Source organism: Ruditapes philippinarum, unplaced genomic scaffold (genome assembly GCF_026571515.1).
Source record: "Ruditapes philippinarum isolate M1 unplaced genomic scaffold, ASM2657151v2 ctg481_1_1_1_1, whole genome shotgun sequence".
In the NCBI taxonomy this organism is placed as follows: domain Eukaryota; kingdom Metazoa; phylum Mollusca; class Bivalvia; order Venerida; family Veneridae; genus Ruditapes; species Ruditapes philippinarum.
Window position 1 is genome coordinate 42,582 of NW_026866246.1, and position 26,705 is coordinate 69,286.

General features: G+C 32.9%; 1 protein-coding gene across 1 annotated transcript in view; it reads right to left on the reverse strand.

Annotated features, from left to right (window-relative positions):
* Window positions 1–26,705, reverse strand: part of LOC132731904 (myosin catalytic light chain LC-1, mantle muscle-like) — a 36,629-nt gene that overhangs the window by 8,087 nt on the left and 1,837 nt on the right. Inside the window, exons 2-4 of the mRNA XM_060718202.1 lie at window positions 2,511–2,657; window positions 423–590; window positions 53–139 (exon numbers count right to left, since the gene is read on the reverse strand). Coding sequence (XP_060574185.1) covers window positions 53–139; window positions 423–590; window positions 2,511–2,657 — 402 coding nt within the window. The remainder of the gene's footprint in view (window positions 1–52; window positions 140–422; window positions 591–2,510; window positions 2,658–26,705) is intronic.

A 26,705-nucleotide genomic window follows, 5' to 3' on the forward strand; every position in this document is an offset into this window, starting at 1 on the left:
GTATATTTTAGTAATTAACGCAACAATATAGTATATATATAGAGATACATACCTTCATATTTTAGATTACCGTCAATATCAGGCTGTGTGTCTGTATCCGTCATTATGGCATCTGTTTCTGCGTCCGTCAATCGTTCACCTACAATGATCATGTCAGCCGATTTAATTCATTATTAAAATCGTTCTATTTTTTTTATGAATATTAACTTTAAGCTATCACCTTAAAGACCCGATCCATTAATTTGGTTAGACATTGTGAACACAATACGCAGCCATGATTGTAACTTAATTTTCAAAGGGTGTGGTCTCAATTGTTGTTATTATACTTTAGTATATACTTTTTGTATTAATATAGTTTTCTTCATTGTATCATAGATTGTACAAATTATCAACGATACAAAAATCACAGTAATCAGATATACCCATTGCTGACAACATATAATTCATCTCCCCGGCAGTTATAAATCCCATGCCTTCTCTATCGAATGATTTAAACGCCTCGCAGAACTCAGCATATGTACCAGTGTCTTCAATTTTCAGAATTGATTTTACAATTGGAAGGAACTCTTCGAAACTGAACTGTTTTTCTCCTGTTAAATAAAACAAGAGGGCCAAGATGGCCCTAGATCGCTCACCTGACCCGTCAAACTCATCCGAACAATTACCTAGACAAGCGTTCTGACCAAGTTTCATGACAGGTGTGTCAAAAATGTGTCCACTAGTGTTTACAAGGATTATCCATATTTGAGCAGTGTGACCTAGTTTTTGACCCATATTCGAGCTTGACATTCGAGCAATTACCTAGACAAGCATCCTGACCAAGTTTGATGATAATTGAGTCAAAAATGTGACGCTAGAGTGTTCACAAGGTTTGTCTATTTTTAGCTCCTGTGACCTAGTTTTCCATCCGAGATAAATCATGTTCAAACTTATCCAAGCATCGACTAGACAAGCATTCTGACAAAGTTTGATGATGATTGGGTCAAAAATGTGACCACTAGACTGTTCGCAAGATTTTTCTATTTTTAGCTCCTGTGACCTAGTTTTCCACCCGAGATGACCCATGTTCGAACTCATCCAAACAATTGACTAAACAAGCATCCTGACAAGGTTTCTTAATAATTGGGTAAAAAATGTGACCACTAGAGTGTTCACAAGGTTTTTCTATTTATAGCTCCTGTGACCTAGTTTTTCATCGGAGATAAACCATGTTCGAACTCATCTGAGCAATTGACTAGACAAGCATCCACACTAAGTTTGATGATGATTGGGTAAAAAATGTGACCACTAGAGTGTTCACAAGGTTTTTCTATTTATAGCTCCTGTGACCTAGTTTTTCATCAGAGATGACCAATATTCAAGCTCATCTGCGCAATTATCTAGACAAGCATCCTGACAAAGTTTGATGATGATTGGGTCAAAAATGTGACCACTAGAGTGTTCACAAGGTTTTTCTATTTTTAGCTCCTGTGACCTAGTTTTTCATTAGAGATGACCCATGTTCGAACTCATCCAAGCAATTGACTAGACAAGCATTCTGACCAAGTTTGATGATGATTGGTTCAAAAATGTGACCACTAGAGTGTTCACAAGGTTTTTCTATTTTTAGCTCCTTTGACCTAGTTTTCCATCCGAAATGACCCAGTTTCGAACTCATCCGAGCAATTGACTAAACAAGCATCCTGACACAGTTTGATGATGATTGAGTCATAAGTGTGACCACTAGTGTGTTCACAAGCAATTGTGGACGTACGACGGACGACGGACATTCACCGATCCTAATAGCTCACCCTGAGCAAGCTCAGGTGAGCTAAAAAGTATTACATTAAAATTATTCATTAAAACATATATAGATCTATACAGTTATTTACGCAATGTATAGATTTCAATATGACTTTGAAAACGTGTTTTTCATCGTTACATTTTTTCTTATTGTAAAAATAATTTCTACAGTAACATGAAGTTTTTTCTCCTTTTTTAACATCGTATATTAGCTTTTTAAAGTTACGCCATAAACGTCATCACGACCTAACAAGCATACAGGGAGCATAAAATTAATGTGGTGCGCAGTGAGAGTAAGTAAAACACAAATGTTCTCGTGCGAAATCTGTATTTGACAGCGTCATATAGCGCAGAAAAAGGAAAGATGATTTTAGCTAACCTCGGATGTTACAAACTTCAAAGCAACACCAGGGGTCGAAACCACCTCACGTGCTGTGCTAAGAGATGCATATACTCCAATTATTTGAACCCATTTACTCGCCTTTTACAATCACGTAGGGATAAACCATTAACAGTAACCGCTCAGCCACAAGTGGCCCGAAATCTTTAAATACATATATAACAAAGTTATGGTAGAATTTTATGAACCTTTGAAATTTTCACTTTGGAAATCATCGTATACATGTCATTTTTTATCATTGCAATGTAAATGACTTATGCATGATACTGTCGACAATAAACCCGTCTTTTTCTTCTCTTTTTTTGGATAAAAAATAATTGAACCTGACCTGGTTTTTCAGTGCCACCGTGTTTCTTAACAACCGCGACTGTTGGGTTCAAGCCTAAACATCTCAAGAGATCGCCAACTTTCTCAGCACCTATCAATCCGTCTCTGCCATCCCAAAAATCGAAAAGGTCAAACACCTCGCGAACGTCTGAAATATATACATTGTAATAGCATTTATAAAGCTTTAAGAACTATTTACCTTATATATATCGTTGTCGGAATGATACAAACTGTACTCTAGAATTAACTTCGGAAGCGCCAAGTGCTTTTTTTGTTTTTTTTGTTGTTGTTGTTGTTGTTTTTTTGTTCGGGTTTTACGTTGCACCAACACTGTCAAGCTCATATGGTCATTTCTAGCTTTATTGTGGGACGAAGACCTCAAGTGCCCCTCCGTGCATTATTTCAGGCCCGAGCGGGCACCTGGGTAGAACTACCGACGTATGGTTCGTAAGCTAGTTGGATAGCTTCATTACATGAAAGAATCCAATGACCTTGCAACCACTCAGTCAAAGACTCTATTACATGCAATTAAAAGGATAAAATATTTTCACTGAAAGTGCAGTAAATGATTAGAACGGAGGTAGGTTAATGTAAATGACAAGTCGCTGAGTTATCGCAGTCAACACATGATCAGATAGAAATACCAATGTCATGATAAAGTAAATGGCAAAATTTATAGCTTCCATACAACACTGGGATCTGCTGTAGTTAGTATCAAGAGTAAGAAAATATAATTGAGCCACAGTGAAAACAAGATTTATATACTCTGTTACTTTAAAAGTATTTACAGTGAACTTTTCTCAATATTTCATGCATCCACCGGTTAGAGCAATACATGTATTCAATTTTATTGACAAAGAACATTTAAACATCTTGCAACTCATGTAAGTACATAATGTACATGATTGTCTTTTTCAACTAAAACAACAACGACGTCGTTTTTTGCATTTATAACACCTTCCAATTCACGGCATACCTTACCACTAAAATTATCCAGATAAAATCGTCGGTTTTTGTAATATTTGTGCGATCAAAGTCAGCACTGTCAGACAAACCCTGACATTCTAGTTGTTTCACTGCCAATATAATCTGATTTAAAACCATTCACCACTGATCTTCACTGATTTGTATATATAGCAAATTTTCACATTTGAAATTGAATAGTTAAAGATGCAATGAATTCTTGTGTTAAAAGGTTTTTGTTTTTAAGTTCACCTATAAAACGTGAAAGTCTAGGAAATGTTTTGCTATGGTTGCACATATTCCAATCTCAGCGCATTTTAAGTTTATAGATTTAAACACAAATTAAATGATGATAATTGATCTTGTTGATTTATTTCAAGTACAATTTATTATTGTTGTCTATGGCACCGTTTTAGAGTAAACCTAGTCTGCATTTTCTTACATGAACAAGTTTGATACTAATTGTTATTCAGTTTCTTTTGTGCTATATAATTATAATTTCTTTAAACATTTAATGAGCATGATTTCAGCAGAGAAACAGGTGAAATGTAAAAGCGACTGGTGAATTGCATAAAATGAGGATAAAATTTAAAGATTAATTTCTTTGATCCTTCACTAGCTGAACCAAAATAGACTGGTCTTGGTTCCCAGTATAGAGCACGGCAAGTTGGTACATCCCACAGGTGGCAGTATCAGTGTTTGGACACCCAACTCAACCCCGCCCCTGGACACCTGCTACAACCCTGAAAAATCTAGACATTGTGAGTACAACAGAACGCCGTTACAGTATATCTAATTTGTTATATTTTTTTACGAAAAACTAAGAACAGATATACCGTAACAGCGTTCTGTTGTACTCACAATTTCTAGATTATCGAAACAAACATACCATTATTCAAAAATATCATTCTTTTTTTTTTCTTGATTCTCTGGACTTTATTCGAACGACCTTTACTTTATTATACTAGATGTATCGATGAAGTTATAGGTCCTGAGTAAAATGGATCATACGAAGAAGAGTTGCATTTGAATATTTGAATACATTTTTATTCAAAACTACGGAATAAGGTGCATCATTTACTGACACACGTTCTAGAATAGAATAAAATAGAATGGAATCATGGCAATGGAATGGAATCATGGGAATGGAAAGGAATTTTAAAAACCCTTCACTAGAATAAATCAAATAATCATGAATAAATCAGAATTACATTTAAAGATATTTACTTTTAATTCAGCGGTTGTGCATTTAGAGAAATTAATGCTATATTGATAATTTCTGTCTTGAAAAGACACAATATTGTAGCAAAGTATTCTTATAATCGCAGTGATAGATTGGTTTGTAAGATCTCTGTTTTTACAATAAAATGGTACCCTATTTATCATGAATGATAGACCTTGGAATTCCGTCTGTAATTAAGCCAGTTGGAAGGTAATAAACGGCGTTTCCTGATTATCTGTAATGATTTAAATTCCATACAAAACTCTGTTTGAGAATCTGGGAATAGACGTATAAATCACTATAATAAATTATATTTTAAGAACAAATATCCATAAATAAATAAGTTTGTTTATTTGAAATTTACATACTTGACGTGTTTGTTGTTGTTTTTATTTTGTGTTTTTTATCTTGAGTATGAAGTATGTGTGCAGTTGAAAATTGAATAGAACTGATAAAATAGGAAATACTTGAAATACTTTGGTAAATGCTCAATGAATTAATTCATGTTGTATTATTTTTGACAGTCTGTTTACCCACTGGAAGAGGGAACGTTATGTCCTTTAAATATCCAAACATTGCATATAACACCGGGTGTCATCGAGTGAAAATGTGTGAGAAGGACTTGTAACTACGAGAAAACAATGAAAGAAACATCAAATACACCACAAAATAGACACAAAAATATGTTACATTTCTTTTTTTTTCTCACAACCGCACACTCAGACTTCAAATCGATTTGCAATACACAAAGCACTTTGAAAATGCAGGGTCTTTCAAGCAGAATTCTATTTGAAAGGTCTTGGAAAATGTGATAAAACATAATAGTTTTGTTGTTATATTTTCTGGTCATACAGGATCATTGATTCCAGTACAATTAAGTGTTGAGAATTGAGAACCGCTCAAGTCGGTGCTAGTGGGCGTGAGGTATGTTGCACTTATTCATTATCCTTCATGTACAACCTCAATGAAACCGAATCTGCAGTTTTCATGTAATTTTGTTGTGATTAATGCTTCCCAGGGATTACTTTGTATCCAGATTGTTGTCAATGGTAAACAGTTCTTGCATACAGGTTGTATACCAGTCAGCAGAGTATCTAACACTTTTAATTAAAACAAATAACAAGACGAATGCCAACAAAATACTTAAAACTTCAATATAACAACTAATAAAACGTTCAGCATACAAGATTGTTTTGAAACTGATATCAGAATTATGATTTCGGAATATACTCTTGATAAATATTGTGTTTTATTGCCAGTATGATTTATTGAATATCTACACGATATATTATAATATTACACCTGTTTTGATAATATTGATGCCGTCATTATTCACTTAATTGAATTTGAATTACATACACCGGAAGTGCCTATGCCTGTTTTAATGTTCATGTCGGTATGTGTTCTGGGCGGTGCTCAGCTGGTATCAGTATGTGTTTTGGGCGGTGCCAAACTGATGTCAGTATGTTTTGAAAAAAGGGTGAGAGCGTAAATAAAGTCCTTTTTTAAGATCTTCAGGGTGAAAAGTCCGGTGATTGCACTCGAAATAAATATTGTTTCGAACATTTACGAAGAAGTTTATTTAATTTTTCCTATAAAATATGTATAGAGGCTGAATCATTAGATTTAACACAAATTCACTTTTCTGTACCACGTACTTCGAGCCTGTTCATTTACGGTAATAAAAAATGTAAACCACTGTCCAAGCCCACTAGCACCGTCTTAAAGTGACATTATACTCAAATTTTCATAGTCAAGTTGAACTTAATTGACTTTATATTTCAAAAGATTGACTGTCAAAATGGTGTTTGACCAACAGTTGATATTGGAAAATGTTTAGAATAAAATTATAAATCTGCCTAAAATTTAAAAAGACTGCCCCTCTCTTTTTACAAACTATGCGAACTTGATTATTTAATTAAAAGGGATTATGGCAAAATGAAAACATATTTTGATCTTCACCCGTTCACTCACTATATACCCTTGGATGGGCATAATGTCACTTTAAGTAGAATTAATTACTTACAAATCTTACTATAACCGATATCATTTTTTACGTATCGACATTAATACGGTATCAATGTTTTCACACTAATAGCTAACATTGATTGTTTTATACATTGCAACAATGTTGTATATCTTGCACCACTGATATTGACTGCGCGTTTCTTGAATATTTTCTACATTAACTGAAATTGTTTATAAAATTGCCCGATAAAAATGCCAAGAATTTTAGTTCCAGTCAATTTCTTTTAATGAGAAGCATGAACAGCCTGTAGAAGATAGGTGGCATGAATATAAACACAGCGTCTGTTTACAAACATTCGCTGAAATATTTGAAGAGTTGAAGAGCAGACTGGAAAACAATACACTCCTCACAAATAAAACACAAGTACTTTAATATTGCAAAGAATCCAAAAATATTGAATGTAAACTTGTTAATTAACTGAAGCTTAAATATGATTGCTTTTTAATTGCACGTGCGAATTGTGCCGAATTAACCGAAAATAATAGTGCAAAGGGTATCTAAACCTTACACTTATTTTATGATATGTGAAGATGTAAATTTATTTGATACAATGATTTACACATCAGTATGTATTATACGACTTACTTATTTGATAAAACCAATCAATACATTCGATTTATCTTAAGGTATGGCGCTCCTAAATTTTAGTATTTTAGTGACTAAAAAGTAGGAAGGCAACCCCAAAATTTATTCCATCATTTTGTTTCAATCATAATTTTCCTCAAGCATGCAATTGTATTCAGTCAATGTCAAAAAAGAATTTGATATCATGGTTATGAATATGTGTGTTGGAGGTTCCTGGAGGCAAAGCTGCGCTGTTTTCGCGTGCAAGATGTTGTCTCTGTCAGACAGGAGCAGGAACTAAGTATCAATATTAACGGAGCAAAATAATTTGAGCATATCATTCTATAGGTGGAATAATTGAAAAAATCTAACATTTTTGGTAGCACGATTGATAATAAAAAGCCAGTTCAGACATAACTATTTGCAATAAAACTCTATTCCGGTAGTGCAACGATTGGTAGTAGGCAATGTTACACATATAAAAATAGGCAATGGTACACATATAAAAAATAGACAATGTTTCACATATAAAAAATAGGCAATGTTACACATATAAAAGTCCCAAAGGTTGTAAACACGAATACTTTAAGAATATCGATGAACTAGTTCTCTGACAGACACCGTTAGATATAAATGCCAAAGATGCAACGTCCCGGCCAATTTAGCCACATGATCGGCGTGAACAGGTAACATACAGGTAACAAATCTGCTAGCTACACCGGGATTATGCTTTTATCTTCTCTAATACCCCGGTCACATATTCACGGAATACGCCCACGGAAGAGCCACGGATTAATTCCGGCATCGTCCGTAGCTACCCGTACTGGTCAGTAGCTCTCCGTATTGAAACCGTAATCAATCGTAGTAGTCCTTGTATATCCGTAGCGATCCTTGACAATTTTTGAACATGCACAAAAATTTGCTACGGAAAAATCAACCGTAGCGTATCCCTACTAGTCCGTATTAATCCGTACTGATTCGTACTGGTCCGTACGAAAACCGTAATAGTCCGTACTGGTTCGTAGTCCACCAACTTGTCAAGGATTTCCACGGTTTGGTACGGAGAACTACGTATTTGTACGGTGACCCTACGTATAAGCTACGGTTTAATACGGATTAATACGGCATTGCCACGGAAAGCCACGATCGTAATACGTTGTACTACGGAGAGGCAAGGATTAACACGGTCTTATACGGTTTATTGCGTTGCAACACGAAACGGTACGGAATGGTACGGCCCATCACTGTTTAGTACGGATTAATTAAGTATCATGTACTTTTTCAAGTGTATAAATACTACCTTCTTGTTAAAAACAGACATATGTATTTGCACAAACATTTAATAAATGATAATTGCCATTTACTGGCTGCAACTTTATATTGAAATGGCTCAGAATGCGGAGGCAGTGGTCTAGTTGCTTGATGACATGCATAGAAGTAAATTTATATTAATATCGTACTAGAATTCATAAGAAATAGAATAACATTTAATGTTACATATTTTACAAACATTGGATCGTAAAAATGGAGTAAATATGTACATAAAACGAAGTGTCTCATAAGCCTCGGACACTGGCCCTTGAGTGATAATAAGATTAATTAACAAGCTTTTTACATAAACATCACGATAATTAATGTAATTTTAAGATAAACAGCAAATCTTAAAATTAAAAGAGAAGCAGTATTGATCAACATTTTTTATTAATGATTACTAGTCCATATCTAATCAGGTATTAGAAGACAGACGCGATGGTGGATTAGAGATGGGCTTTTACGAAGACCCCTTCATGTTAAGTATGAGGCTCTCATGGTCGAACTTGTTGAGGATCCAGCGTCCTTCAAGAAATTCACTTTAATTGGACCTGATGTGTCTCGGGGTTCGGACGCGATTAGGCTGAATGCTCAGCACGCTGCAATTCGTTTTCTAGGTGTTCTTTTCTTTTGAAGCATTTTGAAAATGAGAAAGCAAGAGGTTGTGGACGGATGTATTAAGTCCGTATAGATCCGTGGCAATTCGTTTTTCTCCGTATCAATACGTTCTTTTCCGTATCAGACCGTACTTATCCGTACTAACCCGTGCTTATACCGTAGCAGACCGTAGTGTATCCGTAGTGCGTCCGTCCTGATTCGTGTCGCTCCGTATTAAACCGTGTCAGTCCGTAGCAATCCGTGTCTCTCCGGGGGACTTTGGTGGTAAATCCGTTGGACTTCGTACACATACCGTTGTGTGTCCGTACTGGAACCGTAGCGGACTACGGAATTTCACATTTCCGTAGTAATCCGTGAACGATTAGACCGTAGCTCTTCCGTGGCATTATCCGTGAATATGTGACCGGGGCATAAAGTTAAAGTTTTCTACAGCAACATAAATAATACATAAATAAAAAATAAACGTTATTTTTCAGTTTCAGACAAACCAGTGGCGTTTTGATGTAGTTAGAACAAAGGGTAGTAAATCTGACAGATTTTACATAGATAATATATACACAACATACATGTAAGATGACTCTAGCCTGTTTGATATGCCCGTATCATAATTTTATTTCATTATTAATTCTAACTTAGTAACGCAATTGAAACAATTATGTTTAATGCTAAGCAATGGAAATGTGACCTTAATACATGGAGGATGAAGGCTCAAGGTCAAAGACTAGCATATTACAGACAATACTACACAATAGATCTTGCAATAAAAAGCTTTTCTACCAAGTTTGCAACAGAAAAAATATTTCCTTCTTTACAGAGAAGAATTCTGAATCAATTCAATGTGCTCTCTAAGAAAACCAGGTTAATAAGACTTAACATCCGCTTCCGTCTTCCATACATCATTTTTCTCTAACTTTGTTTATTGTTAGATTCCTTCAATCAAAGAATTTCTTAAGAACCAATTAAAATTGTAATGAGGTTTTTCTTTCCTAGTGTGATGTAGTATATCCAGTCAGTAATGTTTACCACCAATATTTTACAGCTCTTCTAGGTAATTTATCATTATATGTCTATGATTAGTGTTTGTGGTTTCAGTTTTGATTCAAGCAAAAAGAAAAAAAAGCTCATTAATATTGACCCTTACCCTGATGCATTTATTCAATGAACTTATCGTAGAATGATTACATGTACATAATATCCTCATATCAAATGAAATACTACCGTTTTATCTTACCTGCATAAATTTTAAAAAGAGAATGATTTGAACTCTATTCATGAACATATAGTTGAAATCTTTTATTTCTGAAATAAACATTTTTCACCATTCAAATTATAATAAAAATAAATATGTGTGTCGATGAGAGTCAATGATTTTATTACTTTATCAAGAGGGGAAATGTATTTAAAATGAATGCACAGTAGTTAACAGACTAATGGAGTAAACAAACTTATTTTGACGTATACAGACGTATTTTGAGCAAATTCAACAGTAAAGCAGTCAATGAATCAGGTGGTGGCCTAGTTGTTAAGGTTTTGCATTGGTTCGAGTTCTACATTGGTTACAACTTTTATGGAAACATTATGATTATATTATAGTAGTTGCAGGTCGCGGACCCGACAGTGTTCGAATAAGCAACGATTTTAATGCTAAAACTAAAGAAAGTCATTCACTTATTTTCATCAAATTGAATGTAATACGTATGCTATACATTACTCATTCAGCATAGAGGATGATAGAGCACTTTCTTTAATGTCTTGAACAGTCTATTCAGATAGCAAATTAATACTGCATTCTGATTTAATCGATTTTCTTGGTAAAATACCAATTTTAACTAGACAGTGAAATTGAGTAATAAAGAAAGCATGTTTACGAGATATATAGTTGAATTTTAACATATGTAGCGATGTTACCACCATGTAGCAGTTAGTTTCGGTCACATTATAACAACGATCATATAAAAAGGCATTTCTAATTACAGCATACCACTTTTATGTTCTCATGACGACGTTCATAAAAATCATAATATGCGGTTTGTTGAAATAAAGGTAACGTTTTTGTAAATGGTGAGGTAATTACAAAGGTATTTGTCTTTCCATCTAGGTATTTACTCAAAAATGCCAATTTTCACCGCTACATAGCATGCATGTAACTTTTTTCATTTATGAGATCATATCATGAAATGGAAACCATCACGCTTTGTTCCTAATGTGTTTAATGTGAAATAGCATTGCGTACGAACATAAATTGTTCTTAAAATCAACCATTTGTATAAAGTGCAATTTAAACAGACTAAAGGCACCTAGATGAGTATAGAAAGGTAAAGCTTGATTGATAGATATGGGATCTTGTAGCAATAGATAATTCATATTAACTTATTGAATATAATCAAAAATATTAATTAATCTGTGATGGTTTATTGATGAGCACATTGATCGCTAATAATGGATTACTTTTGTATAACCCTTTACCTCATGAGCATATTGTGAGCACATCCCCCTTCTGGCAACCCCGTGATGTACCTTTTTGATAGGGGGCGTCGCCGAATAAATAATCACTTTTTTTAACAACATTTCGCAAACGAAAAACTGTGTTTGAGGCCTAAATAGGGTAAGTTTTCATTGTTTGAGGCCTCAAAGAAAGGGGGTTTCGCAAAGCCGTCAAAGCACGTCTATATGAGGTAAAGGGTTAAATTATACAAAATGTCAACTTATTTACATAATTAAAAACTATATGTAATACTACAGAATAATAAGGTAACCAACTCATATTTTCTCCTTTTGAATGACTTTTCGGAAATAAAACTTTGAAAAATGTATGTAAAATGATACAGGTAGATAGTTTACCTTGATTTCAGTGGGTATTTTGCAATCAGTTATTAATCTATGGAAGACCGTTTCTGTCAAGTGTAATAAAATAAGGCATGGCTACATTGATGATAGAGTACTGATAAGAGTTGTTGTCAGTAATCTTTGATCAAAGAGGCCATATTGTAAACACACAATGTAACAATAAACAGAGTACATTAATACCGGTTCTAATAGGTGTAAAATAACTGTACTCTTCACAAAGTATGAAAAAGTAACAACCAAACATAAATGCAAACCCGATACATATAAAATGAGTCTTAAAACTATTTGTCAGCCACTGTGTCAATTATAAGAATTGACAGTGCTCTTTTGCGGATAATTCCAACATGACAATGTAGATAAAATTTCATTGTATTTTTCTCTATAAGCTGCTAAATGGCGGTTTTGCACTTTGAGCTACTACTAGTATACTAAGCCTTTACTTGCTCTACGTGTATTAACTCGGGCACAATCAGGGATCCGTGAAGAGGCATCGGCCTTATTTAAATAATGTCTTGTAAACATTAAATGTGCCTGTTAGAATTTCTGCTCTAAATACTCGAAATGTCCATAGATTTATACGCACTGAGGTTATAAAGAATGAAGGCAGCTAAATAACGAGTTAACAAGTTAAAGCCTGCATTAACCAATATACAGTACATGCTGTGCTAAATATTAATTAGTCAATTAAAAACAGGCAATGTTACCCGGTGACTTATGCAGGATAGAGTTCGAACTTTTATATCGTTAAATTTTGCAGTGCATTACTTAAAACTCCCGGAGTCTTCGGATTTACGTTCTCTTTTATTGAAGATGGTGCCCTAAACAGAGATTATATTCCACAACAGGAGGTCGAATATGTGTTCAATGCTTGACAAGAGAATCAATCTATACTGCAAAATGTTTATGATATAAACATCTCTGCCAAATAAATCCATCAAGCGATCATTTCGAAACTCAATAATTTCACCTTTTTTTGTTCAAATTTTAATTCCACATGTCATCCTTTGTGATTTCTTTTCTGTTTTGATAAAGAAATAAAAAGATAACTTTTTAAATAACAACGTCATTTGAATATCTTAAAATGCATGTTAACCTATCCAGTGACATATGTAGCCATGCTATAGTGTAACCAGACCAATATGTTACCCTATGTAGTCATATAATATAATATCGCCAGACTAATCATACTCTACCCAGTCACATTATAGCATTGTGTTACAAGGCTGATGATACTCTATGTAATAATATTATATAAATGTAAAAGTATTCTCCGACCTAATTTTATTAAAAACATTACTCAAAATGACTTCCCATCCAACCCCTGATACTTAAAAAACAAAAACAAAAAAAACTATCCACTTTTTCACGTTGTATTATCACCTGCCTTGGGTTGACGTATAGCTGACGAAGCTGTAGGACAGGCGAAGATCTAATGTGAAGGATTGTTATGTAGACAAAAGGAGTAGCTCAACTTTTTGAACAAATATAATAATGTGTATGTCGCAGGACTTTGTCTACGCAGTTGCATGACTATAAAAAACGTTTGTCATGTTGAGACCATCTTCGGTCACTAAGGTCAAAAAGTATAAAAACAAAAAATTGACTTTTTACAAGATTAAGTGAGGTAAAAAATCTGCAAACGATGATAAAGAAATATACTCGGAAATAAATCGATAATCGCAAGTAATTTTTAATCAAGATGATTTATCTGGAAAAATGGGATGAGTGGATGATTGACCAACATCACATGATACACAAATCGCGAAAACTACGGCTCGTATTTCCAGTTCCGTCATGTCAAAAAATATCAATTGAATTTCTATGATAAAATATGAAATCATTTTATTACAGAACAAATTTTGTCTACGAATTGTTAACGTAATTCTATGGCAACTATTAAACAGATTCCTACAGTGTTCAGATAGTCATCAGGCTATTTACAAACAGTATCAGATATTTATTACTACTAATGTCGATTTCCTACGGGCACATATTTTTTGTAACTGGCATGTTTAAAGATAAAGCTAGGTAAAGACTTCAAACAATAAAAAAAATCTGCGTTCCTTCCCGTCGTTGTTGTCTTATTGTTTACAAAATAAATATAATGCTGTGAATCTTCTATCTGAATCGTAACTTAAAATCCCGTCCCTTCGCAAAAATGAATATAAAGATTCAAACATTAAAGGCCCATTATGCCCCAGAAAGAAATCCTTTTAATTTAATTTTTCAAAAGCTTTTTATTTTAGTTGAACTTTTATAATTTCCAAAGCCATTAGCTTGACAACCTTTTTCTTCTGTTGCATTTTGACAATTATGTACATTTGTAGTGAACTTGTATTTTGTATGGAATTCTTAAGACTGCTTTGTTTACATTCTGCTACTTTTATGACAAATAATTTCTCATTCAGCTCTACTTTTTTCAGGTAACAAGCATCTAACATGCTCTAAAACATAACCAAAGTTTTCCCTTTCCAAAAAAAAAATAAAAATTTATCTGTTTATGAGGCATAACGTTCCTTCAACAATACAAATTTTTCTGAGATTTATTTGAAATGTGTTATGTCCAAGTTAGTTGACAATAGTTATATATAACCAAACAATTCTATCTTACCAGAATTATTTATCTCTCAATTTACACCGTATAATATATCAACAATGCTAGCCATTGTTATGATACACTGATTGGGGATGATTTTATAGTTTGTACTTGTTTATTTTCAGTTATTTCGGTATCAGTGATTGATATTCAAGAAACGCTGTAGTAAAGAATCCAACTGGCAAAGAAATCGGCGGCGTATTCCCGGTATGTTAATATAGATAACTCATTCTATTTGATAAATATTGCCAATATCATAGCTTTTTATCTTCGAAATTTGCTTTTTGAAAAGGTTTAATCTAATGATGTTTTATTGCTGATACATAACATGCAGATTTTACAAGTGTATGTTACTTTACAATATACAAAAGAATTTGTCTAATATATATTACAGTATAATCTGGCGTTCTCCCCTTATACAGTAAAATATTTAGTTTTAGAAATATGTAAAAGTAGTTCGTTTCATAAGGTAGATTTAAAACCATACTTGTCAAAATAATCCGTTTGACTTTAATGCCGCTGACGATACCATTTCAATTCAAAACTATGATTTAGATTTCAAAACTAGTCAGTGTCTTTTAACCATATTACTTTTGTGCTTACACTTTGTTCTTTTTGTAAAAAGCAAGTATAAGTATAAAGGCCTGTTTACCCTAGGTCGTAGTTTCGAATGATCGCCACAAAAATGCGACATGCGACAACACAAAGATAGATGCAACAAAGTTAAATTTTGTGGTATCTTCGTGTTTTCGCAGTCAACGTACTAGTTGATGAATTACTGAAACTGTAATGGTTTAAATGACTAACATTTAAAATCATATGTCATCAAATTTGCAAATGCTCTCTCTGTTGCTATTTATTGGTGTAGGCGCTTGTACAGACGGAACACGAAATTGCGACGATGCAACAATGCGAAAACATGACAATTTGACTTGTTTTCGAATTGTTCCATTTTCGACGGATAAAAAGCAAATATACGACACATATGAGGCAAGTAAACGACACATTTTATGTGCTTATGTGTTGTATTGTCGTCCTTCTTTTGAAGTTCTTTCGCAATTTTAGCGAAAGCACAAAGATCTTTGTATTTTCGCATTGTCGAATTTCGTGGAAATACCGCATGACATAAAATAGATAAATACTCGTATGCTGGTTTGTAACGTCATGTCGTAAAAATCAAAGAGCTTATATAATAAGCACATTGTCTTGTTTATGGTTTTATGGTAGTTTTTAAACATAGGATCGACTAAAAGTAATACAAAATCAGTTGGCTCTAAAATATCTAAATGATACGTTAGTTCAATACTTTACCTATGTTTTCCATTCTGTACAGTACAGATTGTGCCTTAAGTCAATCTCTACGTGAGATATAGATCATAATGAATCCACTTAATTAAACATGTGCTTTATAATTAAGCTGATAAGTAAAACATGAAATATGGTTTACTTTTTATTCAATTACTGTTTTAAGCAAATGAAAGTAAGTTAAGTTTTATTTAGAGATGATTAAAAAACAAACATCTAATTGTAATTATTCTAAATCTGTCACCATCTATTCCCTCCTTTCTGAATCTGTCAAAATTATATAAATCATTCATTTATAGCTCGTAGAACACATATATTATAAAGACTATTTTATAATTTACATTGGAATAGAACTCAAAAGAAATTAGCACAACATGCTTCGTTTTCATTACATAATTTATTTACAGTGTTTAATCAATTAGAATTATCTATTGGAGACAAATTTAAACTTTTTGATAGTATGGTAGGCTCAGTTTTAAACTATGGTGCTGAAGTTTATGGATATCAAGAAGGAAAAAATATAGAAACGATCCATTGTAAATTTCTCAGAAAAGATTTATGTGTTAAGAAAGCAACAAACCTGGGTGGTCTTTATGGCGAAACCGGTAGACATCCAATGCGAATACAACGTAAATTTATAATGTTAAAATATTGGACAAAATTAATTAGTTTACAAAATGACTGTCTGCTTAAACGTATGTATAATGTCTTAAAATTTGATGCAGAAAGCGGTCTTTCTTATGGTGGTAACAACTGGGCATGCCAAATTAAACAGATTTTAAATGATATAGGAATGTCGAACATATGGATTAATCAAGAACATATAACAATTAATTTTCAACAAGTTAAGAATAGAATATTGGACATTTACAAGCAAGAATGGTATAGCAATATAAGAAATTCTAGTACACTATCGTCATACAGCATCTATAAACGCTCACTCGAAACTGAAGACTATCTTAATAAAGTTAACATAAACAAATTTCGAATAGCGCTTACAAAATTTAGATTGTCATTCCATAACCTAGCAATAGAAACGGGTCGATACGAAAACGTAGCGCGAGAAAACAGACTATGTACGAATTGCAATTTAAACGTGATAGAAAATGAATTCCATTTTTTGCAAGTTTGCCCCAAATACTATAGTTTACGTCGCAAATATTTAAAACCATACTATTGTCGTTGGCCATCAATTCATAAATTTGAAAAACTAATGTCTACAACAAATACGCAAATGTTGAATAACCTGTCAAAATTTTTGTATTTTTCATTTAAAGAAAGAACTGACAACATTTAGCATATTTTTGACTTTGTCATATATTTTTTTGTATTTTTCACATGAAAAAAATGGACAACAGTTATTACTTTACTTGCCAAATTTTTCGTATTTCTCATTTAAAGAAAGAGTTGACAACAATTAGTAGGTTAAATTTATTCAGTTGTCAATTTTTTTTTGTATTTTTCATCTTAAGAAAAAACTGACAACAGTTAGTATCTTATCAAATTTTTGTATTTTCCATTTTAAGAAAGAAATGACAACAGTTAGCATCTTAAATTTATTCAAGTTTTGTAGCACCAAATACAACATTTCAACTTTGTCAAGGTCTTTAAATTATTAATGATGTTCTTCCATTGTAAGATAACAGGAACTTAAATTTATTCAAATTTTGTAGCAACAAGAACTTTCTCTGTAAAACATTAAAATTCGTTAAGGTATTTATATTGTATATCATGTTCTTACATTACATGATTGTTTACTGTATTGGCTATAAATGTATATTGTCGTTTTATGCCAAATAAGAATAATTATGTTATGTTATGTTATAAGAAATTTTAATGATTGACTATAACCCCATAATAATTAGGAGTTAATACTGCAACAATTTGGAACAAATTAAAACGTAAACAAAGTGTAATATTCAATTAATATCTGCGGCAAAAAAAAACAACAAACAAACAAACAAAAGAAACAAAAAAAAAACAAAGCAAAAAAAAAAAAAACACACACAGATTATAAAAATAAAATGTACTCGACGTTACGTAACTCTAAGAAATATTCTAGTCATTGTGCGTTTTCGAATGATTGTACAAGATTCAAAGGTTATTTGTGAGAAGTGGACAGGTTCTTTACGTAAATCACCAATGTACATCTTACATATTATAAAGAAATGTAAAAGGTCATGTCTAATGGTGGTAAACTTTCTACCCCAATCTCAGTTACCAATGATAAATTTGAAAAAAAAAAATGTGAGAAATTTTAAAATTTGCTGTGAAGGTCCTTTAAGATATAAGGCCTCTTTACCTTGTAATATAATATGAAACGTGATTTAAAAATGAATATGCAACAAAACCTCTTTCTAAATTTCACAAAATGGTACAATTTCTAGAAAATTCACGTTGTTCTTGGTAAAATTTGAGTTATATGCCAAAATACTCGTATGTATGTCCAACAAGCCGCAAGCTGTCGAACTTTATTTGCATGTAATGTCGACTCACAATAGTCAGTCGACGCATGAAATGGTAACAAGCTTTAAAGCACGCCCATATGGTTATGTCTATTTGGGTAAACAAACCTAAACAAAACACAAAATATCTTAAACCGTTCATATTTGACTTAAATGTAATTTTATTTATTTCTGTCATCTTTTTTCGTTTCTGAAAAACTGTTCCCGAGATACCGTAATTCATGAAAGACAGAAACTATTTGTATAGTACTGTATGGTACAGGCAATAAATAAATGTCGCTTTGAGCAATAACAGAATCTAGAACTTGGAGATTCCTTCAAATTGTTTGGCTGAACGACTTTTTCTGTAACCTTGAAACAAAGAAGACGAGCATTCATATTAAATCAAACAGAGATGCAGTCACATTTTTCTCAGATTAACAGAAGCTGGTTAAAGGTTCATTAAATATCCTGTAACTTATGGTTTTATATCATTAATATAATGCTCAAATGAAGATTTATCAATATTGTAAGTTCCAAAAAGCATTATTTGTAAAGATATTACCGAATTTACATTTCATATTAATAAAGGGAGATAATTAGAGTCAAAAGTCAAATTTTTCAATAAAAAATGAATGCATATATTTTAATGATTACATATTTTACATATTCTTCGATGCAGAAGCATAATTATATACATATATAAATTTCACTTAAGTGTGGTAACAACCTTAATTACAACATACAGGATCTTTTACGTTTTCATATTGATGGTAAATTTATTGTTATTGTGTCATTGTCCTTACAATTTTTCGTATTTTGCGTTTCTCCGTCATGCACTTTGTTAAATTTATTTTGTATTTGTGTATCGTTTTGTTTACACACTGCTTTAATCACTTTGGTGTAAGCATTTTTAGTTTATGAAAGTATTTACCGCTCATATAAAAGTGTTTGCTGTAATAAACAGTGCATGCTTTATCACCAATGTAAGAACACATAGATGTCTAAGAACTATTTTTGAGCTTTATATCGGTCAGTGATTACTTTGATTAAGTACTTGCGGTTTCTAAAGGAACTATATTTTAGGCGCAAGAAGTGTAATGTGCCAGGTGCATTTATAGAGAGATAAAATATTTAAAAGCAGCAGTCTTTGTCAGTTTTATGCACACCAGGTAACGTTTTTTATTCCCTCCATTAAATTTGGCGGTTATATAAAACAGATCTTACTGTGCATAAATATTTTGCTATAAAATTATAATAAACACATAATTGTTCGGTTAAGACAACCATGCACACGCTGCATTTTGAGGTATCAGACACTGCTATGTTGAAGATGATCTGAAAAAACACATTTAAATATAGAATTACTTCTCTAACAGCCATGTATGATTCTAAACGAACTTGTAAATGAACGTTCTGATAACCAATCATTGTTTATAAAAAAAAACATATAATTTCTTGGGAATGTTTTGATTTAGAAATTGCTATTTTTCATGAAAAAGGCACTTATCCCTTTCTCAGAATCTCAAGTAACATGGAGTCATGTTAGAAACAAGAAATTTTTTGTCAGACAAACTGACAAATTCTGAAAGAATTTAGCTCAGTCTTAACTTAGATGACAAATTTTCAGAATCAGTGTTTTTATTCTCAATAAACGCGAAGAGTAAAGAATAAAACGAGCCATGTTAATAACATCGTTAAGAAATCAAAACACATTTAGAAAATGATTCTTCAATATAAATACAGATATGTATAATTGTGGCAAACTATTTTCAGAAAATGACGAATACGCTAAATCGTTTTGTTTCGACACATTGTGCATGCATGCACGTGAATTCGCGCAAGGTAGCATAAGAAAAACTTGCTTATACAACTATGTTTGCAGGAGAATTTTTCGAATGAAAGGTTCAATATAATTACTCTACTGGATGAGATATAAACAGTTTACCCGACATTGTTTATGATGTAGAACATGATATAGTAAACAATAATCTACCTTGTAATTAAACCATATCAACTGATGATAGAAATGTTACAGAGCACTGTTCTAACAATATACTGTCAAATATATAGCGAACAAAAGAAAACATTATATCATCAAAGGGCTGCGAGCACTGTGGTATTTTCTGATATTTGCAATCTAAATAGTACTGTATATCTGTATGTATTTTCCTGTATAAGTTTATTTTGAAATAATATAATTCATCTTGCAGGGCACCGAGTTGCAGCAATTGCGTTTAGACTTTTTGCTTTAACAGTTTGATAAATACGGAATTTTGCATGACCAGAGTTTCTACTTGCATCATGAAATCAATTATGTTCATTTTTTTTTATGGTTCATTTTTTTTATGACAGCCTCACTTTATCCTTGCATATCCTGCTTATTTCCTTATCAAGTCGCTAAAAAATAGTTGCCATGACTGAGATTTGAACTCCAGACCTCTCACATTATAAACGAGCGTGTAACCCCTCGGTCACGGTGATGTGATATGAAATGATCCTGAATAAAACCATATTATTCTAAATTTAGAATTTCAGTTTATAGTTTGTAATTCTTATTAATTTCTAAGTGAACCTGTTGTTTAACACTGATGTTAATGATTTGGCAAAAATCTTATCGCCCAAACAGTCCGACATGTATAAATTTAACTACTCGACAGTCAGATTTATTTGTGTAGTCTTTAATAACTTCGGTCAACGTCCTTAATTTTTCAGAAAGTCTAAATAACAAATGTTACTTTAGGGGTGTATAATTCCGATCACAATTATCTGAAGCTTTACGGAAATAGACGAGCCATTTTCATTGATTAAAATGATATTCATCCGTGTATTTTTTGTTGTGCATTTATTGACAAATCTATAAGCCAACTTTGAATGCGTGGTTATTTGATGGATACTTGTAACAAAATAAAAATATTTCTTTCTTTTACATCGCTAGTTTTAAGCTGTTGTGAGAACTACTTGTTAGGTTTTTCGTGAAGCCTGAGATTGAATGTCAGCATTGTATTTCCTGATCTGCGATCAGAAAATACAGAACCATACCAAATCATTATATTTGTATTACATTTATATTAAGACATCGAAGTACTCCTTTAGTACTGCAGGTATAGCCTCTTTTTGCAAGCAGATTTACATGATAACACAACGAAATGTTCATTAAGCTAGTTTAACAATACACTAATAATACATGCGTCGTGTAGAAAGTTCCACTGTGAAATTTAAAGAAAATTTCACCAATTCTATTATCTCAACCATCATCATTCAAAACTTCGGCTTGTTGTAAATTTTCTGTATTTTACAATGGGGTAATCGATTTAGAGTCCTTTGTAGTAGATGAACATTTCACAACATTGTTAATGCAGAAATTAGACAGGAAAGTATCTATAATAAGTCGAAGAACTATGAACAAACATGGTATAAATATAACAATTACATATCATAAGTTTATTATACATTGTTGAATACAATACTGAATCATACTTGATGAGTATTACGTTCACGAACAGCTGTATGCGAGTCGATTAGAATCAATGTTTTAATCAACAATCAAAAGGAGAAAACACATTAAATTGGAGAAAACACAATTCATTAATTTATATTTGTGTTGTTCTGGGAATCGAATGTTTTATATTAGTTACATTGTCTAATCATCGGACTAAAATCTTGCAGCCAGAATGATAAAGGTATATGAATATGATATATTTAAACTTTGATCATTTCTAGAGATCATATAACCTGCCATTGAAGCGCCTAGGTAAGAAATGATAACAAGTATTCATGTGCATCATCTTGCTGCTTTTCTGCAAACTTCTGTCAACACTTTGTCTTAATGAACTACGCAAAGAGCAAATATTTGATCTAAATTTGAGAAAGAAAAGGTCAACGCGATATCCTTCGAAATAATCTGCAAGGAATGCTGTTAAAAAACGAAGCATCAGGATTTCTTTTCATGAATAAAGATTTTAAGTCATAATGTGCGTGAAAAATATATTACTATTATAAGGGTAATTATGAAATCTATTGATTTTCGAAATTTCTGTTTCCTCACAGTCTCAAAACTTCTGCCAAACACCCTGCCATGTGTGAAGGAAAACTCATTCATTTTCAACATATGATGAAACAAATGCATGTACATCTTTATGCACTGTTAATGTAAACAACATTAATCTCCAGTCAAAACAAATCAAATAAAGAACATTTCAAATATCTGTAAACCTAGTTATGTCTGAGGTTTCCTCATTCCATCTTGACATAATAGTATCATAAGATTGTTTAACTATATACCTGCTCTTTTATAAAAATAATCATTATCTTCATATTACAGTCAAGCATTTGTATGTATACAAAGGTAAGTTAATAGAGTGGAACAGGTGGTATTTCATTACAGTTGGTCACTCAAAAACGTAAATACGTACGCGCAATAATTTTTCAGTGATATTGAAATGATATATGTTAAGGTCCTTTGAAACTGGTTCTTTATTTGATACATTTATTTAAATCGAGTCTTTGACGGCTTGGCCTTACAATTCACTGACATATCAAGAATGTAGGACAAATGATCGAGAAGTTACCAAATATTTTATTAGGAACAGCTAGAATTTACTTTGTATCTTATTTATTTAAGAGAAATACTTATTGTTATATAACTTTATCTAACAAACAGTCTTGTTTGATTACATCCAGAATTTATTTACGAATCAGAAAGACCATTCACGCACTTATCAAATATTTCTACAAATAGAAACTGGCTGGTTGGCATTTATTCAGAAACATTTTATAGTATAGGAGTTAAAATAATCTTAATTACTCATATTATGTATGTTATCACGTTGACTTTTAGATATTTAAATGGACGTTCTGTGGCAACATGTAGATAATACATGCAAAATTTCATCTTAAACCACAAAACACAACATCATAAAAACTCATGAATCTTATTTCCGGTGAGAGACAACCCGAAGTGCGTCTTTTGACACTGACTAATATTCTAAAATAACACCAGTTCGCACTTAACAGAACTGAATAAATACGGAGCCGAGATAAATTTCAAAGTTTTGTTTTCTAAGCGGTATTAATAAAATGCGGCTAGCAGCACTCCAGGTTTAATCATAACAGCAGACGAAATAAATAAAACCTTGGAAAAAGGCTTCACTTGCTTTATACGATTAACTGATAAATATTTTTATTTAACTGTACATTATCACAAAAATCACAATGTTTAAAGTGTAAATTCATACTAAAATTCTTAGTCCAAGCAAAATGATTTCTAGATAATTAAAATATCAGTGTCTCATGGCCACCGGAATTTTTTAATATGATTACTTTCTTACTTATTACATCTTCTTAAACGAGGCCTAACTATAGTTTCATTATTCAGACACCAAGAGCACAAGGGAGAATACTTTCAGAAACAAGAACAGAACAACGTTTTATTTAGACCTGTACATAGTACATCGTCATGCAAATAGATAAATAAAAACAATTATCACGTCATGTGATCATCGTAACACAAAGTATGATACTTAGAATATATAATAGAATGTACATTGTTTACAAAATAATGTTATAAGTAATAAGTAAATATTTTCTCAATCATAGCAGTAATTCTACTGGCAACCTCATAAGACGCTTGTTACGTTTTGTATTTATTTTCCGCCGCCATAAACGTCATTAATTGTATTATTAGAGTGCGCTGGGTCGCGTACCCCTTTCATTTTGAATTTTCACAGAATTGCTATTTGTTATCAATGCTTTTTAAAGAGGGCAGTTTCCGGCATTTATCTTTTGTAAAATTGTGTAAAATTAGAGCATTAATTTGAAGAACTTTCGTAATGCCACTAACGTCTTCTTAAAGATCAGCTAGCTCTACATGTTACTGAAACTATACTGTTATTTTTCGATATTCAGAAATATGATATAGCACCCTTTAGTATGACTACCAAGATGTTTATCAATGCAATACAATTGAAAGATTTCGCGCACCTGTTACTATTCCAGAATGTCTTCACGAATTACATTCTATCTACCATTCTATCTGTACGTTTATCAAAGAACTTATCTTCAGTTTGATAAGACTAATAAGTAATGACAAGTTATCGTATATCTATTTAGCTACTGTGTTCAAGTTTTATCATGGTTTTTACGATTTCTTTAATTACTTTACATACGAGTCACGTGTTAAGACTACAGGGTTAACCTGCGAGGTGTTCCGAAATGTGTTTTGTAACACCAGAGTCACGTGGTAAAACCACGAAAGATGAGATCCCTCAAGAGCAATGATAGCGTAAACCTTGTTTACGGTGGCATACGGTGCCACAGTGGTGACATGTGTGTGTTTTAATTTATCTCGTGCGCACGAGATACTATGTCATGGCCACGAGATAATTAAGTGGTGCGCACGAGAAACTATGTGCGCGTATTTTCAAAGATTAATGTTGCATGTAAAACTTTAAACAGGAATTTTCTAAGTTTAAAAAATTCATATATATATATTGTAATCTGACTGGTAAGTTATTTCGTGCGCAAGACTTAATTATCTCGTTCCCACGACTGAGTAACTCGTGGCCACGACATAATAGCTCGAGCACACGACTTAATTATTTCGTGGCCAGCACTTAGTTAGTCGTGGCCACGACAAAGTATCTAGTGCGCACCACTTTTGTATCTCGTGGCCACGACTTAGTAACTCGTGGCCACGACATAGTACTAGTATCTCGAGCGCACTACTTAATATCTCGTGCGCACGAGATAGATAAACACATACACATGTCACCTTTGTGCCACCATACCTGTTTGTTCATGACAGAAAATTTGAAATGCATAAGCTCTCATGCCCCCTAGCACCGGCATACTTAAACGGTATTTAATCTTCACAACAAAAAATATTGGAATTAATAAATCGGAACTAAGACCTAAAACATATATAACGACATTAAGGGACCGTCACACGATGACGTTCTGGTCAGCGTTCTATGACGTTTGACGAAACATTGGTAGTCGCCCATGGTTGCCTGGGGTAGCGCCAGAAGAACGTTGTGTGGACGTCGGTAATCGACGGGAATCGGTGGAGAACGTAGGTCTGGAGAAAAGTTTTGAACATGCACACAAGTTCTCACTCAGGCCAGCGTTCTTCAACGTTTAATTTCCAAACGCTGAAGAACGTTTGAGAACGTTTTACTAACTTTCGCCGACCGTTGCACAAGTTCGGCTATCGTTAGTCAGCCGTTACTCAATCGCTTCTTGGTTTCGTTTGCTTTACAGTGAACGACTCACTGGTGACCTGTCAACAATCATTGAACGGTTCACAAAACGTGTGACCTAAGTGAAACAAACGACCTTTTGGCGTTCATTGAGCGTCATTTGAACGTTATTCGACTGTTAAACGAACGTCCATGCAAATGTAAAAAAAACAAGGTTCATTTGATTTTGGGCTACCGTAGAGAACACCTACTATGGAAGATCCTGAAAGATTTAGTAGCCTATATATGCTTACCATAGCCAAACTCAAGTAGTACTGTACTAAAACATAGCTGAACATAATTATCGAGGGATTTCATACAACGGGAATAAGACCCCGACGAAGACGAGTACAGTGTTGGACTAAATCATGAATATGTAAAGGGGAAAGGGTTTGGCAGTAGCTAGTAAGAGAAGCCCTCGCCCCACCCTTTTTGTCTTATCGTCATGATGCATGCTTACTATTCAGGGGTATCTTACTTCGTCAATGTTACACGCTTCTTGTGCGTTAGACGCTTTAGACACAAGTTAATCACGCGCCAGATGTGTCAACCTCATTCTAGAAAGCTCAAAAATTGAACGAGAGCGTTGACCAGAACGTCATGGTGTGACGGGCACTTTAACCATGAAGCTATGTTTTGTCTCCGGGTAGATGCAATTCAATTATTCCAAACCTAAATCGCACATTAAAACATATTGATTCTTAATTTACACACAAAAGATACTTATGAAGTTAGTTGATTTATATGGATCTAATTCGAGTCAGTTCACATGTCATTAGTAATTACTATGAATTACATTGTGAAATGACAAACAATGCAATGGAACGTCCTTCCGCTGTGAAATCTCTTTTTTAAAGGTAATTTGTCTAAAATGGAAGTTTTATAATACAATAAATAATTACCCCGATAGTATAAAGTATCAGATATAACAACACACTACGAAAGAACTATATAATTATGTTGTTGACAAGTGTAAGATATAACATATATTTATATAGCAGGTGTCCAGAACAAAATATTATTATTCATCATATAAATGTGCATATTAATCGCTTAGAA